Raw genomic sequence first — 15,869 nt, 5'->3', positions numbered from 1 at the left:
CCTTGTCTGATTATTTTACAAAAATATACTAGATTACACGAACTCAAAACATATCATTCCATCACCACACCATCATTAGCTGCATTTCTGTCACTCAATCTTTGCTCCCACAGCAAAGAAGTCTGTGATGACCTTCAATGGCATGCCTTTTGTCTCCGAAACCCTCAAGAACACGAAAAACCATGAGATGGTGCAGATGCTGGCATAAATCCCGAAAGCACCAGCCAAGCCGATGGACCCAAGCATCACGGGGAGCATGTAAGTAACAATATCCAGAAAACAAGGGCACATATGGCAATACAGAGTCCACAGACTCTCGTAGGGAAAATCTCTGAGCACAGGATGTTAGGGACTAGCCCGTACCCCATCACGAACGTGCAGAAGTACATCACCACACACACAGTTGAGATAACTGCATGAGCCATGTCCTCAAAATCAAACACATTCCCAATCACCAGTGCAACGAGTGATGTTATTAGGATGGGAATCGTGGTAAGTAGCAACGACCTGAGCGTACAAGAGCACGAGAAAAGTTCACTTCTCGAGTTCGAGAAACACTGACAATGAAGGAAAAGAGAAGGAACCTTCTTCCGGCAACATTCATGAGCCTCACTGCAACACCAATACTCGGAAGCATCAATAAGTTTGTCAGCGCGCTGATGAGGAATGTCGAGGAGTCTGAGCTGATACCAAGGTCTGAGAGGAGAACGCCGGCCCCTGCTTGCTCGAGGATTTGAGGAGTGTAGTACAGAACCCCATTGATGCCGGAGAACTAAACAGACACCATGAAGATAAGGCCAGCCACTGCCAATGCCCGTGCTACCAACTGTGCCGCTGTTCCCTTGCAAGATGCTGCCATGGGAATGAGGAGGGATGAATCCCTTCTCCATGGTTGTAGTTTGTCGTGAGATCAACGGGCTCTGCAGATTGCTGTCGGACTCCACACCACCACCCTCCGATGCATAACCCTCGCCTTCTCTCTTCATCCCACTCTTCATCTTCATCTTGAGACTCTGCAGTGCTAAACATACTACCAAAATTGGGGAAAAGCATGCTCCTCATATTTGTAAAGCCATCTCGCCTGCAGATCGAAGTAACAACAGCCACGGTCATATTTGTCTATTTTCAAAGGTCAAGGCATAGAAACATACCGGAGACATCGCAGTTTCTGCAAAACTCGTTTGGCCTCCAGCATCTTCCCTTTGCTCACTAGCCAGCGGGGAGATTCAGACAGATACAAAACCATCAAGAGAAGGAATTGAAAGAAGTCCGAGCATCAACCTCCAGCTCAGGGAAGGCATCAATGACATCACGAAAATCATACAATATGCCAACAACATCCCAGCAGTTCCAGCAAAATGAGGAAGGGTATTCAGCAGTCTCGGATATGTAGAGGGGAACGAGAGTAACAGCAAGTCCGACACCAAAACCATCTAACAGCCAAGCTAGAAGCAAGACATAGACATTGGGAGACCACAGCATTATCAAGCCACTGAGAATGAGCATTGGACGTCGTCCAACCATGTCTGAGATCGTCCCGAAACAAGTGGTGATGGCTGTGGCCTTCTGTTGCAGCGCCAACCTCATGCTCTATTTTTATGTAAACTACAGCTCCTAGACATATTAGGAATATGGATTACTATAAAGTTCCCTTTTTGAAGAGAAGAAATGGTGAACACGTGATGATTTCCCAACCTTGCAAAAGGTTGCCAATTGTAGCAGCACCTTTCATCTTTCCCTATCTGGTATTACAAAGATGAACAAAATTTCAGAAACAAGCAAGCTACACAATATGCATGATCACTGATGTACAAACAAACTACACAAACATATTATAATGAATTTGGCAGATGAATGAAGAAAAACTAACTCGATCTTGAATAGGTAATATACTTCCTTTAAGCTTCTACCAAAGCAGAAATCATTATTGGCCTAATGTTTAATCAAACCGAGCATCCTTTACTATTGATTGCGAAATCATTAGGGAGTATGGAGTAAAAGTTAACCATAACATATAGTGGCAATTGTGGACGAAGATAGGCACACACGGGATCAATTTTATTGGCCTAAATAAAAATGAAGGAATTTGAGAAAAACTATATATTCAGATTCGAATTTGATTCATTACAGTAATTTAACATAAACTGGATTTTGATACAATAATATAGGTTTTAATAATATTAATTAATTTATTACAGCAAAAAAAGCGATTCCGTCGCCAGCCCCACACTCCAGCCCGACATCATGCGAGAGGGTTCAATCACACTTATGCATGAGAGAGGAAAACAACTGCACTACAACCTTCATATTTAAATATTAAGTAGGAAAAGAGAGTTAATTAATCAAGACATTATAAATTTGTCACACCGAATAAAAGCCCAATTTAATGGGCATATACAGTTTATTAAAAAAAAAATCAATTGTTTTTTCTCAGAAGATGGTGATGCGAGGACAGCCGCCCTTGTCTACTCGCCGCCTGATTCGTTGCGTGGAAAACCTCAATCTAAATCCAATTGACGCAGGATCAACGACTTCTTCGGTTTGGATGACAAGGTGATGTGATGTTCACTATTGACCCTTCGCAATTACTATTTTCTTAACGTTTTCGGTTAGGATTGTTTGTTGATTCTTTCCTGTTTTTTGATCTTTTATTTATTTCATGATTTTGGTGCCTCGAATCTTAGATTTTCTACTCAGTTATAGTCGAATAATCTGGGCTTTTATGATATGGATGAAGGTTAATTTGCTGAAACTGTGAATTAGGATATTTGTAGTATTGTTTCAATCTCTTTACTTACTCTCTCACTTATTGCTATTTAGTAATGGTAGTTAAGAGGAACAAAGAGTTTTTACACCGACTAACCATTTTGTGATAATTTCTTTGATAATTGTGTTACTTTATGCTGATGCCTGCAATCCTGGTTTATGAAACTCATATATAAATGATCTAGTTGTCAATATTACTCGATATGATACCGAAACTAATAATTAGACATGCATTTTTCGGTTTTCCGAAGTTTCCCCAATCATACGAAATTAATTGGGGTGTCTTTCCTGATGCAGCTTTTCGACGTGCACCTTTTGGTTAAAGTCGTGGTATGTTGATGAAAATGGTATGTGATAATTACAATGCTGGTTCAGTGATGTAAACGGTTTTAAACAATTGAGGAATCTATATTAATGGAGTTATGTTTCTTTCTCCACTGCCATTTGCCTCTCATTTTGGATATACTCATGCTGTGTATTGTGTAATAGTAAGCTTTAATTTCAATGAATTTTGCATAGTTCATGCGATAAATTGATTTGATTGGAAGATTGACATAGAGAGTGGGTTCTCATTGGGGGATGGCTTGTGCCTTGAGCATGAAACATCAACATCACCGCATTAGGATTGGTAAAGCATGTAACTTTGCTTTATTGGTTACTATCCATTTGTTTGCAAAAGGCATGTGTGCTTGTTTAGCAACCTCAAGGTCCGTTGCGACTATAAGAACATACTTATAAACTGACCAAAGCGCTGGACAAACTTCCTGAGTACCTTGTCCTAGGTTAAGAACTATTGCTGCACTACTAAGGTCACTAAATCTTGAAGCTTTGTTAGAAACACAAGTTAACCTTTACTCTAGTGGTAAGGCTGACACCAGAGGAAACCCAACTGGATGGTGTTATGATTCGTTGTTGATTCGGTGTAAGATGAAATTTTAGATGTGTCATTGTATGCTTAGATGCCAGGTTACTACCTCTATCCTCATCCCAACTCTGGTTTTCGTTGCAGAAAAAAATGTTTTTTACTCCGTACTTGTTTAGATCATTGCTTTGGTTTCATGTTTGGTTGTTAATGAATTTTTTTATAACTCGATAGGAAATAGTTTGTTTGATTAAGTTGTGAAATTAGTTGTAATAGAACAGTGTATAGAAGCCAAAGATAATTTAAGTTGGAATTTAAATTCCATTCATCTATAAGAGCTGCATTTTTTGTTGTGCTATCAAAACAGCATGTTCAGTTGAAAACATTGAGATCGAACTAAAATCTTGATTTCAGCTTATAGGGCATGAGTAACGGGTAGAAAAATGGGGTGCAGACTCCAGCACCCTGCGTTGCAGGGGGCAAGGGAGAGGTGTGAGACCGGGTGCGGGGAGGGGCAGGATGGCTTGAGAGAGAGGGAAGAAGTCATGGCTTACGGCTACTTCTTTGTGTTTGTCGAAAAGGGAAGTGGTGAAGATAGAAGGAGATATATTTCTAAAGTTTTTATTCCAGTCGCCGGATAAGTGTAATGCCAAAATATTTTATATGCGTATGGTATTCAATCCTATTTCTAATTCTACTATATTTTTATATAGAATTGAGATCGATGATATTCTTTTATAGTGGTAGTTTTTTTAAATCCAAATTTGGAGCTTCGCCCTCCTTGACGTTTGTTTTCATTTATAAATTTTAGAAATTATAATTAATGTAATTTTTTTACGAATTTTAATAAAGTTATTTTGTTATTTATTATAAGTATTATTTATTTTAATTTTATGAATTGGTTGATAATTAAAAAAATTAAAATTGTTGGACTAGATATACCCAATCCGGACCCGATACTCAATGGGTTTTGGGTACCGCTGAAATCCAAAATTATGGGTTCGGTTAATTGGTGTAAGGATTTATTTGGGTTTCGGGTGCATAGATGGATGGGTATTTGGGTACCCTAATAGTACTCAATTAATACCCGATAATAGATTTGTGTTTATAGTTATAAATATTTTTTGTTGTAAGGCCACCTCGTAAAATATTTAATTACTCTTAGTTTTCAATGTTTTCGTGCCTCACTCTTCAACTCAAGTTTTAGCAATATTTTTTGTTTTGAAATAAGTACCGGCTAATGTCTATTAATATATATGTATCATAATAATGAAAAAATTAAAGCACTAAAAATAAAGTTTGAACTTTGAACAATAGTCGATAAGTATTATGTTAATTTTAATAACTCTTACACTCATCATGGTATAGTTTATTTAAATAAAATATATTTGAAACATAATAATTTTGGATTTGCGGATACCCAGACCGAGTATCATGTTATTTCTGGTGATGTAGAAACATTCAATCACCCTAACTAAGTTGAATCATTTTCATTTTTGACAAAAAAAATAAAACATTCAACCACTCTTACTTTACCTTATCACATACTTTAGTCTCTCTTTATCTTTATGACTTTATTCCACTCTCATATTTTTCAACACAATTTTTTAATCATTGTGCTCAAAAATTTTGACTCACCTTAGTTGGGACTGAGAAAGAGGGTACTCCCACTCGAGGGATACTAAGAGTGTCCACAATAGGGGAGCCCCGGAGGCTGCCGCGGAGTCGGCGGAGCCGCGGCTCCCTATAGTGGAGGACAGGGGCGCCGAGGCGGGGTTGGGCGGACAGCCCTCCGCCGAGTATTCGGCGTGGACAGGGCAAGGGTGGCAAGCTGCGGCGGTGCCCGCGGCGGTTTATAGTGAGGCCCGGGCGCTGCGGCGCCTGCCCACCTTTTTTTTTAATTTTTTTATTTTTAATTTTTTGCCTATAAATAAAACTCATTCCCCTCATTATTTTCACACCATTCCAACTCTCTATTCCAAATTTCACTCTCTAATTTTTCTGTATTCCACTTCAAAAAATGGATGATTTGTGGAATAAAGAGTGGGATTCTGTGATTCAAGAGGTGCAGGCGGAAGCAGGCGAGGACACGGCGCGGGAGGCGACGGCGGCGGCCCCTCGTCCGATTCATCATCGGCGGACAATCCCACGAGACCATGTCGGAGCGCACGAGTGGCTGATGGCAGACTACTTTGGCGATAACCCCGTTATCCGCCAGAGATTTTCCGTCGGTGTTTCAGAATGTCGCAATCGCTCTTCACCCATATACGACGTCATTGGCGGGGCGGTACAGGTGCTTCACCCTCCGACGTGATTGCACCGGACGAATCGGTCTGTCTACTTTGCAGAAATGCACCGCTGCAATTAGGCACCTTGCCTATGCCGACTCGGCTGATATATTCGACGAATACCTACAGATGGGTGAAACGACTAGCCTAGATGTGCTCCGGCTGTTTTGTAAGGGCATCCGGAAATCTTCGGTCCGGAGTATCTACGAAAGCCAACCTATGAGGACTGCCAGAGACTGCTTGATATGCACGGTTTCCCTGGAATGATGGGCATCATCGATTGCATGCACTGGGAGAGGAGAAACTGCCAGGTGGCGTGGAAAGGTACTGGATTCAAAGGCAAACATCCCTCTGATCCTGGAAGCCGTTGCCGACTATCGTTTGCGGATCTAGCATGCGTATTTCGATGTCGCAAGTTCGAACAACGACATCAACGTGCCATAGTCATCACCTCTCTTCAATGATGAGTGCCGGGGGAGGGTCCAGAAATCAGATTCGTGGCCAACGGCACACAGTACCACATGAGATACTATTTGGCAGATGGGATATACCCTTGTTGGCCCGTATTTGTCAAGACAGTTCGGCAACCGGTTGGACTGAAGAAAGTCTATTTTGCGCAAAAACAAGAGGGTGCTAGGAAAGATGTTGAGCGAGCTTTTAGTGTGCTCCAAGCGTAGTGGGCCATTTTACGGTGCCCGACAAAAGTGTGGCACGAAGATGATGTCGCGAATATCAGGTATGCATGTATCATAATGCACAATATGATAATAGAAGATGAAAGATTTGCAGCTGAGCGTTGGGCACAGGAAGATGGTGCTAGTTCAAGTCACGGTGTTGCCTCAACACCGATACAGATGGGTGTACCCCGTAGTAATGAATATCTGCTCCAACATTTCACTGATATGCGCAGGGACACAACACATACCCACCTCCAGACCGATTTGATTGAAGAGGTCTGGGCACGTAGGGGAGGGGGCGCAGCATGAAGAAATTGTGTGATGTCGAAAAATTTTGTTGTATAATTTTCCCCTTCATCTAATACAACGAAAATTTAGTTTATTATTTTTATTTATTAAATTAGCAGTTATTTTCTAATTATTTTCAGTCTGATAATTTTAATTCTAATTGAATTAAAATATACAATCAATTGATAAAACAAAAAAAAAATGTGGTCGTGGACAAAAAAAGTGGCTAGTCCACCAAAGTGTCCTCCTTACTGTGGACACTCTAACATCACTGATCTTCGCCATGTGCTACTGCCCATGGGGTTTGGATCCTCTACAGTGCTAAAAGCCACAACAGGGGTGTTGTTTCATACAAGCCATTATTTTATATAAAATAAAATAAATATTTTAATATTATTTTTTATGAATAAAATATATGTGTATTTGTGCACAGCGCTTGCTGTGGCTTTTAGGGTGTCCACTATAGGGGCGGCGCGCCGGCCGCCCCCATTCTGATACCGCCCCGCCGGCCTATAGTGGAGGGAGCGTCCGCCCCGGGGCGGACGATTTTTGTTGGGGCGGACGGCACTCCGCCCAGTTATGTGCGATGATGCGCCAGTCCCCGATCGGCGAGCCGACCGCCCCCATTAATTTTTTTTTTATCAAAAATTATACTATAAATACCACTCCACCACCACCCATTTTACACCATTTTCAAACAATCTCCATTCATTCACTCTCTACACTTTCACTCTCTAAAAATGCACGGTGGAGACAACGAATCACCCGGCACTGACGAATCAGGATATGACGGCTATCCTTCCCAGCCGTCGGGTTGGAGTCAAACTCCCCCTCCGTGGGGATCGAATCCAACTCCTCCTCCATCTCAACCGTGGAGGTCGAGTCCCACGCCCCAACCTTTTCAGAGGAATTTGAGTCGGACGGCATTTGGAGATTAAAGACCCAACCTCGACGCGGTTAACCATCTGCAGTCGGAGACCCCTTTCCAATCCAGCCAATCTCCTTTCACCGATGCAAATCGAGACGCACTGGAGACGATGATAGGTCTGCTCAGTCCGGGCGAACCGGAAACGCCGGCAGCACACGTGGATACGCCCGTTCCGACGAGAGTCGGCGGGTCCAGTGGGGCCGGTGGAAGCAGTGGCGGCGGAAGAGGCGGCAGCGGCGCCGACGGTGGCGGTGGCGGTGGCGGCTCGGGCAGCAGTGGTGGACGGGCCACGCACTACACCAAAGCGGAGTCCATTGATGCGGCGCGGGCGTGGGATGCCGTCACATCGGACCCCATTGTGGGCACCGATCAGACCGAGGGGAGCTTTTGGAAGCGCGTCCTGTTGTCATACAACGAGTTCAAACCTCGAGGTGCCAAACCGCGTGACGGGGAACAGCTCCGCAAAAAGTGGTCTAGGATTCTACATGCCACCAAGCGGTTATGCTCCATATCCGAGAACAACCTGCTCAGTGCTGAGAGTGGCCGAAGCGAAGCCGACATGAAGGCGCTGTCTATGGCCCAATTCAACACGGAAGGCTGGCCGAAGTTCACCATGTGGGAGGAGTATCTTGTTCTCGAGCACTGTCCGAAATTCCGGGCCATCTGTGCGCAAGAGCGGGCAGGAGCTCCTGGGGCGAAGCGTACTAGACATAACATAGCCGGGGACTACAGCAGCGGCAGCGGCTCGCAATCATTCGACCTCAACGATGAGCAAACCGAAAAGCCCTCCGCTACACACTCTAGGTGCCCACGCCCTCCGGGATAACAGGCCTCTATCCGAAGCGCTAGAGTGGCTGGAAGTTCCTCCCACCTATCGTCGGCCGCGTTGTGATCGCACATCCCGCAACCCGTCCCTATACCGCAATCCATGGCCCCTGGTCCCCACAAGGTCTTGAGGGAGAACCTAGATGTGCAGTTGTTGAAACAACTGCAGGACAACTGCCGTTTCTACGAGACCACAACCGACCCGATCATCAAGGGTATATACTGGAAACTCATAGGGGAGATCCAGCGTCAGCTAGGCTTGTATGATGAGGATTGTACTGAGGCGGCCGGCGGCAGCGGGGGAAGCGGAGGAGAAGAGGAGGAGGAATCCGATTCCTCCACCGAGTAGACGGTGGCGGTTTTTTTTATTTGTATTGTTTTTAAATGTTCGTTGTATAGTTTTACCGTTTCTAATACAACGAATATTCGGTCCCAATTACCTCATTTTCTAATAATTTATTTCCGATAATTTTAATTGATTTAAAATAGACGAAAAAAATAAAATGATAAGTGGCTAAAAATTTTGAGACTATTGAAAGTGTCTGTGGACAAATAAACTAGGTCTGTGGACAAAAAATGGTGCAGAGCTATTGGGGTTGTCTACAGTGGACAGTCTTAGCACAGCAGGATCCATATCCACTGCCCATGCCATCGCGCCGTAGACAAGGAAAACATTAATCACAACTTGCCATCACATCACCCACCCCAACCCCCAATCAAATCGATTCCCATCACTTATAATTTTTATTTAGTCTTTTGACGAAACCCAGCAAACCACTTCTCTGCAATAAAATCTACACTACTCTTTTTGGTGCCAGAAATCAAAGATTTTGGTTATATACCAGCAGTAGTAGTTGTAAATTGCAAATCTTTACGTTGCATATGTAAATATATGGTACAAAAACAGAAAGATACAGTACTAGTCATTCCTTAGTCCCCATCATTAATGCTACTGCTGCCACATGCTTACAATATTCATCAACCACAAACAGCTAGAGATGCACATCTCCAGAATCTGTAGATAACATATTTTATAGTATTCCACAATTAGATTTATAGTAAGATATTAATGAGAGGCAAGAATAATCTCTCCAGTGACATTGATGGATTTGAATCTCTACCACCATCTAAAAGCCGGCTCACTTGACATCACATGATCAACAGCTGTAACGATGTGATCATCCACTGTTACTGTTGCTGTTGCTGACGGGATTGCCAGATTTCCCCCCAAAACAAATGGATATTCATATTTGCTGTTTCCACTCCCATCACACACATACTGCAACTGCAAATGGCTCCGAAGATCAGACTCTTTCTTGCACTGTTTGGCAATGGCCATGCTTAGCTCCTTCAAACTCAAGTCTTGGTTGATTAAGGCTTTGAGATCCGATTGATCTTGAACAGTGTGATAGAGAAATTGATGATGATGGTCAAGTGTTGCACTTGCTGGTGGCTCTAGCAATGGAGGCAATGAAGTAGCTGGGTTGTATCCTCTCATTAAGTAGCTCTGGCCTTGCACCAAACTCTTCTTCCCAGCTGCCTTGTGGAAAATTCTGCATATCACCCACTCATCCTATCCAAAATCAAATCAAAATCAACCATTTGTGATAAAAAAAAATGTCTCCTAAGAATAAAACAAGTCAACCCTAGCTAGGAAATGACCACCAGAGATGTGAATCCAGCCAACTTATTCAGATTGTCAAGCTATTCAATTAAGGGTCATTCGGGTTATGTTCTTTTCGGGTTAACCATAACAATAAAACTTTCGGGTTTTGTATAACCCGTTGGGACAATCGGTCTCAAAAAATTTTATACCTTGCCGGTGTGGCGGCAGGAGAAGTCACCGTCGAGGCGGTACTCGTGCATGACCCACTTGGTCTTCTCTCCTCGGGGGGCTCTGCCTTTGTAAAAAACTAGGGTTTTCTTCATCCCAAGAAGGCCACCTTTCGCAGCGCTCACCACCTCCCTATCTTTCCCCGTTGCCTTCCAATAGCCAGCGCCGGTCGCCCGGTTTGTTCGCAGCCCGGTCGGATATTTCCGGTCTCTCAAGCTGAAGAAATACCACTCCCTCTCTCCCATCTTCGCTGCATCTGCACAACACATAAAGATGTATATAGGGTTTGTAATTAGGGTTTAATTGATTTTGAGGAGAAGATGAATTGTGTAGTAGAGTATAGACCAGGAAGCTCCCACGGCTCGCATCGGTTGAGGTCGACTTCAGCGATGTTGATGCCGCAGAAGTTGCCATTGAAGACCTTGGAAGCTAAGTAGAAGGTGATGAGCTCTTCATCGGTGGGGTGGAATCTGAAGCCAGGAGGGAGGCCGCCTTGCTCATCATCTCTCTCAAGCTCACACAGAATCTCTTCCACTCCCAACATCATGTCGATTACTAATTTGCTTAATTGTTTGTGTTTGGGGATTTCAAAATTGAATATGCTAAAAGAAGTTGATAGTTGTGGTGGATCAGAATAAGGATGATTTATATAGGAGTAATTGAGAATTGAAGCACTGAATCCGAAGGGAAATGGAATAGAGCGTCATAAAGGCTGATCTGCAGAGGGCCTGTAAAAGCCACCTGAGAAGGGTTCCAAAACAGGCAAAACAATAATCAAGAGGAGAGAGAAATTGAGAGGTTGGGGTTGGAGGGAAGGAGTAAATGCAATGGCAATTATTTTTATGCGTGCGTATACAAATAATTAGGCTCTCAGATTCATACTGCATCCCTATTGCATATGCAAAATACAAACTAGTCAATTCAGATACTTCAAATTAAAAGTTACATTTACAAAATATACTCCTAGCCGATTTTAGTATTTTTGGATAAAATTGAATATGGCCAATCATTTTTATTTATTTCTTTATTGCGAAAGAAAAGCAGCTTCAAAACTAATACAAACTAACTAACGAATATAAGAAACACTTATACTCATGAATAACAACTACTTATCAGTATCACCAAAAGCGGAGTCTTAAAACTTAAACTACTCTATAAAAGCTATAAGCAAAATGTGACAAAAATTATGTTGCAAAATTACTTCTCTATGCACATGTCGAACCACAACTGAGTCAAAATCTAGAAGGATGTTACTAAGGAACAACAAGTAGTTGAGGTCTCGATTCTCCCCGTAATGGTGGTCAATTTCTATATCTCTAAACTTAAATTACCTAAATAGCTCTATCCAGACAGGAATAAATTATCCATTTTTAACTTAATAGCCATTAGATATTTAAATAATAGCCATTAGATATTTAAATCAATGGCTTAGATCATTAGCTCCGAAATTTCAATACGATCAATAAAAAACGTTAATAAGGGTATTAAGGTCAATTTACAACAAATTAGTTGTAACTAACTTTTGAAAAATATTTCATAACTTTAAAATTCATATAACTTTCTCGATTTAAATTATTTTTTCGCACAACATATATCAAATTAAAAATAATTTCATAAGGATTCTAACGAGATCTCACTTGCATATGTTTCGATGTCAAAATTTGAAATTTTTTTCGTACAACAACAAATGTCAATATAGTGTATAAAATATGTTAATATAATACATGCAGAATGTCATTCTTAAAGCAATGTGTTACATTCTCAAAGCATTGTGTTGATATTTTCAAAACAATATATTGAAATTTTTATCCAAAACCCTAATTTGGTAGTTTTTTTTATCCTTTTCGATTTAATTAATAAAAATAAAAATTACACGTGAAAAATTTTAGACCACTATATTTATAAAATCCTATAGTCTTAATTAATTGTAGTTAGCCATTAAGGAATGATCACATAATTTTTAGTTTTTTACCACAAATGACCGAAATAATTTAGTTTCATGTTTGGCAATAAGTAGAGTGAGAAAAAGAGAGTTAGGGCCCCTCCTAAAAAGGTAGGGTATTTCTTGTGAAACTCAACACCCAAAAAAAGGGCAGATAAAAACCTTAGTATTTGATGAAACTGCATCCGTAAATTTCTGAGTCAATGGAACTTTGCATCAATTTGAATATTTCGTATAGATTGTGAGCAGTGCTGATGCCTAAAACACACACTTATCTGCTTGACAATACACACACTTTCTAATCATCTAACGGTTTTCTATAAGTTTCCATTTCCCAATCACGATCCTCCTTTCATCTTCTTTATTTTTCATAAATATTAATGATGGTGTAATTTGTCATCGTTTTCAACCCATGGATAAATGAGGCACACACCCATATGCACTTCCGATGAGGGTGCTCGTTGCATATCCTATGGAGTAAAATACTTATTCTTTTTTTTTTTGTAGTGACATGATTTCCCTTGTTGGTATAAAAAGTGAACTACGTAAATATTACCTGAACTAATATGATCTTACCATGGTAGCTGTCTGATGGAGTACGGACTAAACAAGCCCAATAGCAGTGACAGCCCGTCAGCCCAAAGCCCAAGGAAGAGTATCAGTTCGGCATTACCAAAGAGTTCGGCCCCAGCCTACAGCTCGGTACAAGCCGACCAATCAGTTCGGCATTACCAAAGAGTTCGGCCCCAGCCTACAGCTCGGTAAAAGCCGACCATTCAAGCTCTACTCTCAGATCGGCAAAAGCTGCTCGGCAATAGTTCAGCAGTTCGGTCTCAGTATTCGACCGAACTGGGAGATAGTGGACTCATGCAGAACCTCCACGACCTCCACTACACCCACGATCTATTTAGTGGTGTCAAGCAGTCATTAACTCATGCAGGATAGTGGACCCATGCAAGATCGCCACGATCTCCACGACATCCACTACCTAGTAAATGGTGCTGCATGCCACGATCTTGGTTCAATGTATAAATAGAACCTAGATCAGATAGATAGGGTTAGACTCTCTCGCTCTCTAGAGATAAAAATATAAAATAGCAAGTCTGTATTTATAAGCTGTAGAAAACAGATCAAGCAATACAACTCTGCCCTCCTTTCTTCCCGTGGACGTAGATTTACCTCAGTAAATCGAACCACGTAAATTCTCTGTGTCGTGATCCGTATTTTTACTTGCATTTATCACCATCAAAAATTCGCCGATTCATCACTGGCGCCGTCTGTGGGAAACAGAGAACCAAATCTGTGATAAAGCGAATTTTTGACCCTTTTTCCACCCCAAAAAAATGCATACCAGATCACATAACACCCATAATACCGTTCGTGATAACCGTGAGGAAGCTAGTCCAGCCCGCAGGTCCGGAAAACAGCCTCGGGAGACATCTACTTCCAGTTTTCACGATGAAGGAACAAGCCGCTCAAAAGGTCCACACACCGAGTCTTCCCAGCAGCCTGATTTGAATGAAGCTGTCAAGCTGTTCTTGGCCGAGAAGCAGGAGGAGTTCTTAACCTTCCTGCAGAAGAGCCAACAGCCGGAGAAGACAACGGCGGATTCTCCCTCCTCATCCAGACATGAAAGTCACTACCGCAAGTAGTGACGTGTCTTCCAGGAGAAAGAATCCTCAACCCCGACATGTTCCTGTTCCTCCTCGGTACCGGAACCACAGGAGAACTCCATCTCCTCCGTACCGAAGAGATGTCGGGTTCGCCATGTACGGAGCATTAAAGACTCCGTTCTCGGACGATATCACCCGAACTCCTTTGCCGCGGAACTACCGGACACCGTCAATGACTTATGACGGGTTGGTGGATCCTCATGACTTCCTGGGACGCTATCAATATAATATGGCGAACCAGGGTCTCAATGAGGTCCATATGTGCAAGCTGTTCCCCGAGCTGCTCATCGGGAACGCCAGAAGGTGGTTCGACAGCCTTCCTCAAGGCAGCATTAGATCCTACCGAGATCTAATGGATGCTTTCCACAGGAGGTTCTTTCAGAAAGCGGAAGCCCGGATCACTTCGGCTCAGCTGCTTTCTATACGTCAAGGTCACGACGAAAAGATCAGCGACTTTTTGACGAGATTCCACAAGGAATGCCTACAAGTAGATGATCTCAATGATCTACTTGTCATTTCGGCATTCCAAAATGGAATCCTGCCCGGAGCTCTCTACAGAAAGCTCGTGGAATGCAGTCCGCAAACAGCTCAAGAGATGTGGGACATTGCGGACCAGTTCGCCCGTGCCGATGAGGCAGACCGTCGAAAACGGTCTTTAGACAGCTCATCTAGAGGAGACGAAAAGAAGCCCGATCATAGCGACCAGAGGCTTCCTCGCCGAACTCCTTTTGAAAGAATTCAAAGGGCACCGGTACAAGGCAGATTGGGACCACGTCTCAATCCTGAGAAGCCGCCCGCTCAGTTCGTACCCTTAAACAAGTCAAGAGCGGAAATTTTCGAACTACATTCCGATATGTTCGAAAAGCCAAGGCGGATGACGAAATCGGCCGCGCGCCGACCTCAGGATCAATATTGCTCCTTCCATCAAGACTACGGTCACGATACCGAGGAGTGCCAACATTTGGCTGCAGGTATTGATGCCCTTGTGAAAGCAGGGACGTTAAAAAAATACCAAAGCAAGCAGCCGAAAAGGAACAAAAAGCAGGGAGGTGCGAACTGCGCTCCTCAGGATCCGAAAAGGCAACGGGATCCCGAAGACGATAACGAGCCGCAATATGATGGAGTAATCCTAACTATTGACGCTCTCCCTGCCGAGAAGACTAAATCGTCTCTGAAGTCATAGAGCAGAAAAAGGCTTTTGACGAGCTCAAAAGTTATTTAGCCGAGCTTCCAATTCTCTCTGCTCCAACAGATGCCGAAGTGATTTTCTTATACTTAGCGGCATCTGATCAAACCATTAGCGCGGTGCTTGTACGAGAAGAAGGCCTAAAGCAGTTTCACATCTACTTTACAAGCCGAGCATTAAGAGGTCCAGAAACAAGGTATCAACCTCTGGAAAAAATTGCTCTGGCGTTAGTAAATGCAGCAAGGAGACTGCGGCCATACTTCTATGCTCACAAGGTATGCGTCTTAACCGATCTGCCTCTTCGGCAAGTTTTGACCAAGCCAGAAGCATCAGGCGGAATCGCCAAATGGGCCATAGAGCTGGGAGAACACTCAATCGAGTACCTACCTCGAAAAGCCATCAAGGGACAAGCCTTGGCAGATTTTCTTGCAGAGGCCAAGTTCGATCAAGCAATCCCTGTCATTGCCGAACAGAAAAATTCTGCCAATGCCGAACTAGCACAGCCCTTGGAATCCGAAGAAAAGCCGCCGGACTGCTGGAGCGGATTCGTAGATGGAGCTTCGAATAAAACGGGAAGTGGAGCTGGTATTCTGCTTATCG

The 15,869-nt window shown here is 42.8% G+C and overlaps 1 protein-coding gene, 1 long non-coding RNA gene and 1 pseudogene across 2 annotated transcripts; 1 reads left to right on the top strand and 2 right to left on the bottom strand.

Moving 5' to 3' along the window:
* Positions 1-79: 79 nt before the first annotated feature.
* On the bottom strand, positions 80-2,049 carry LOC121757764 (annotated as a pseudogene).
* A 324-nt stretch (positions 2,050-2,373) lies between these two features.
* Positions 2,374-4,340, top strand: LOC121759036. The gene is made up of 2 exons (XR_006041592.1): positions 2,374-2,553; positions 3,064-4,340. It is a non-coding gene; the product is annotated as an uncharacterized LOC121759036 (long non-coding RNA).
* A 5,194-nt stretch (positions 4,341-9,534) lies between these two features.
* On the bottom strand, positions 9,535-11,270 carry LOC121759035 (protein CUP-SHAPED COTYLEDON 3-like). The gene is made up of 3 exons (XM_042154524.1): positions 10,814-11,270; positions 10,450-10,724; positions 9,535-10,207 (listed from the first exon to the last, which is right to left on the bottom strand). Exons 1-3 carry the CDS (start codon positions 11,013-11,015, stop codon positions 9,752-9,754), a joined length of 933 nt encoding a protein of 310 aa, XP_042010458.1. The 5' UTR covers positions 11,016-11,270; the 3' UTR covers positions 9,535-9,751.
* Between the last annotated feature and the right edge of the window lie 4,599 nt (positions 11,271-15,869).

This window comes from Salvia splendens, chromosome 12 (assembly GCF_004379255.2).
Source record: "Salvia splendens isolate huo1 chromosome 12, SspV2, whole genome shotgun sequence".
Taxonomy (NCBI): domain Eukaryota; kingdom Viridiplantae; phylum Streptophyta; class Magnoliopsida; order Lamiales; family Lamiaceae; genus Salvia; species Salvia splendens.
This window is presented reverse-complemented; position numbering and strand designations above follow the sequence as displayed.

What these genes read in the sequence shown, in the direction of transcription:
- LOC121759035 (XM_042154524.1), bottom strand. Translation starts at nt 11,015, where the DNA reads ATGATGTTGGGAGTGGAAGAGATTCTGTGTGAGCTTGAGAGAGATGAT. An exon ending in CGAGCCGTGGGAGCTTCCTG is followed by an intron (nt 10,725 to 10,813) that starts GTCTATACTCTA and finishes TGTGTTGTGCAG; the next exon opens with ATGCAGCGAAGATGGGAGAG. An exon ending in CCTGCCGCCACACCGGCAAG is followed by an intron (nt 10,208 to 10,449) that starts GTATAAAATTTT and finishes GATTTTGGATAG; the next exon opens with GATGAGTGGGTGATATGCAG.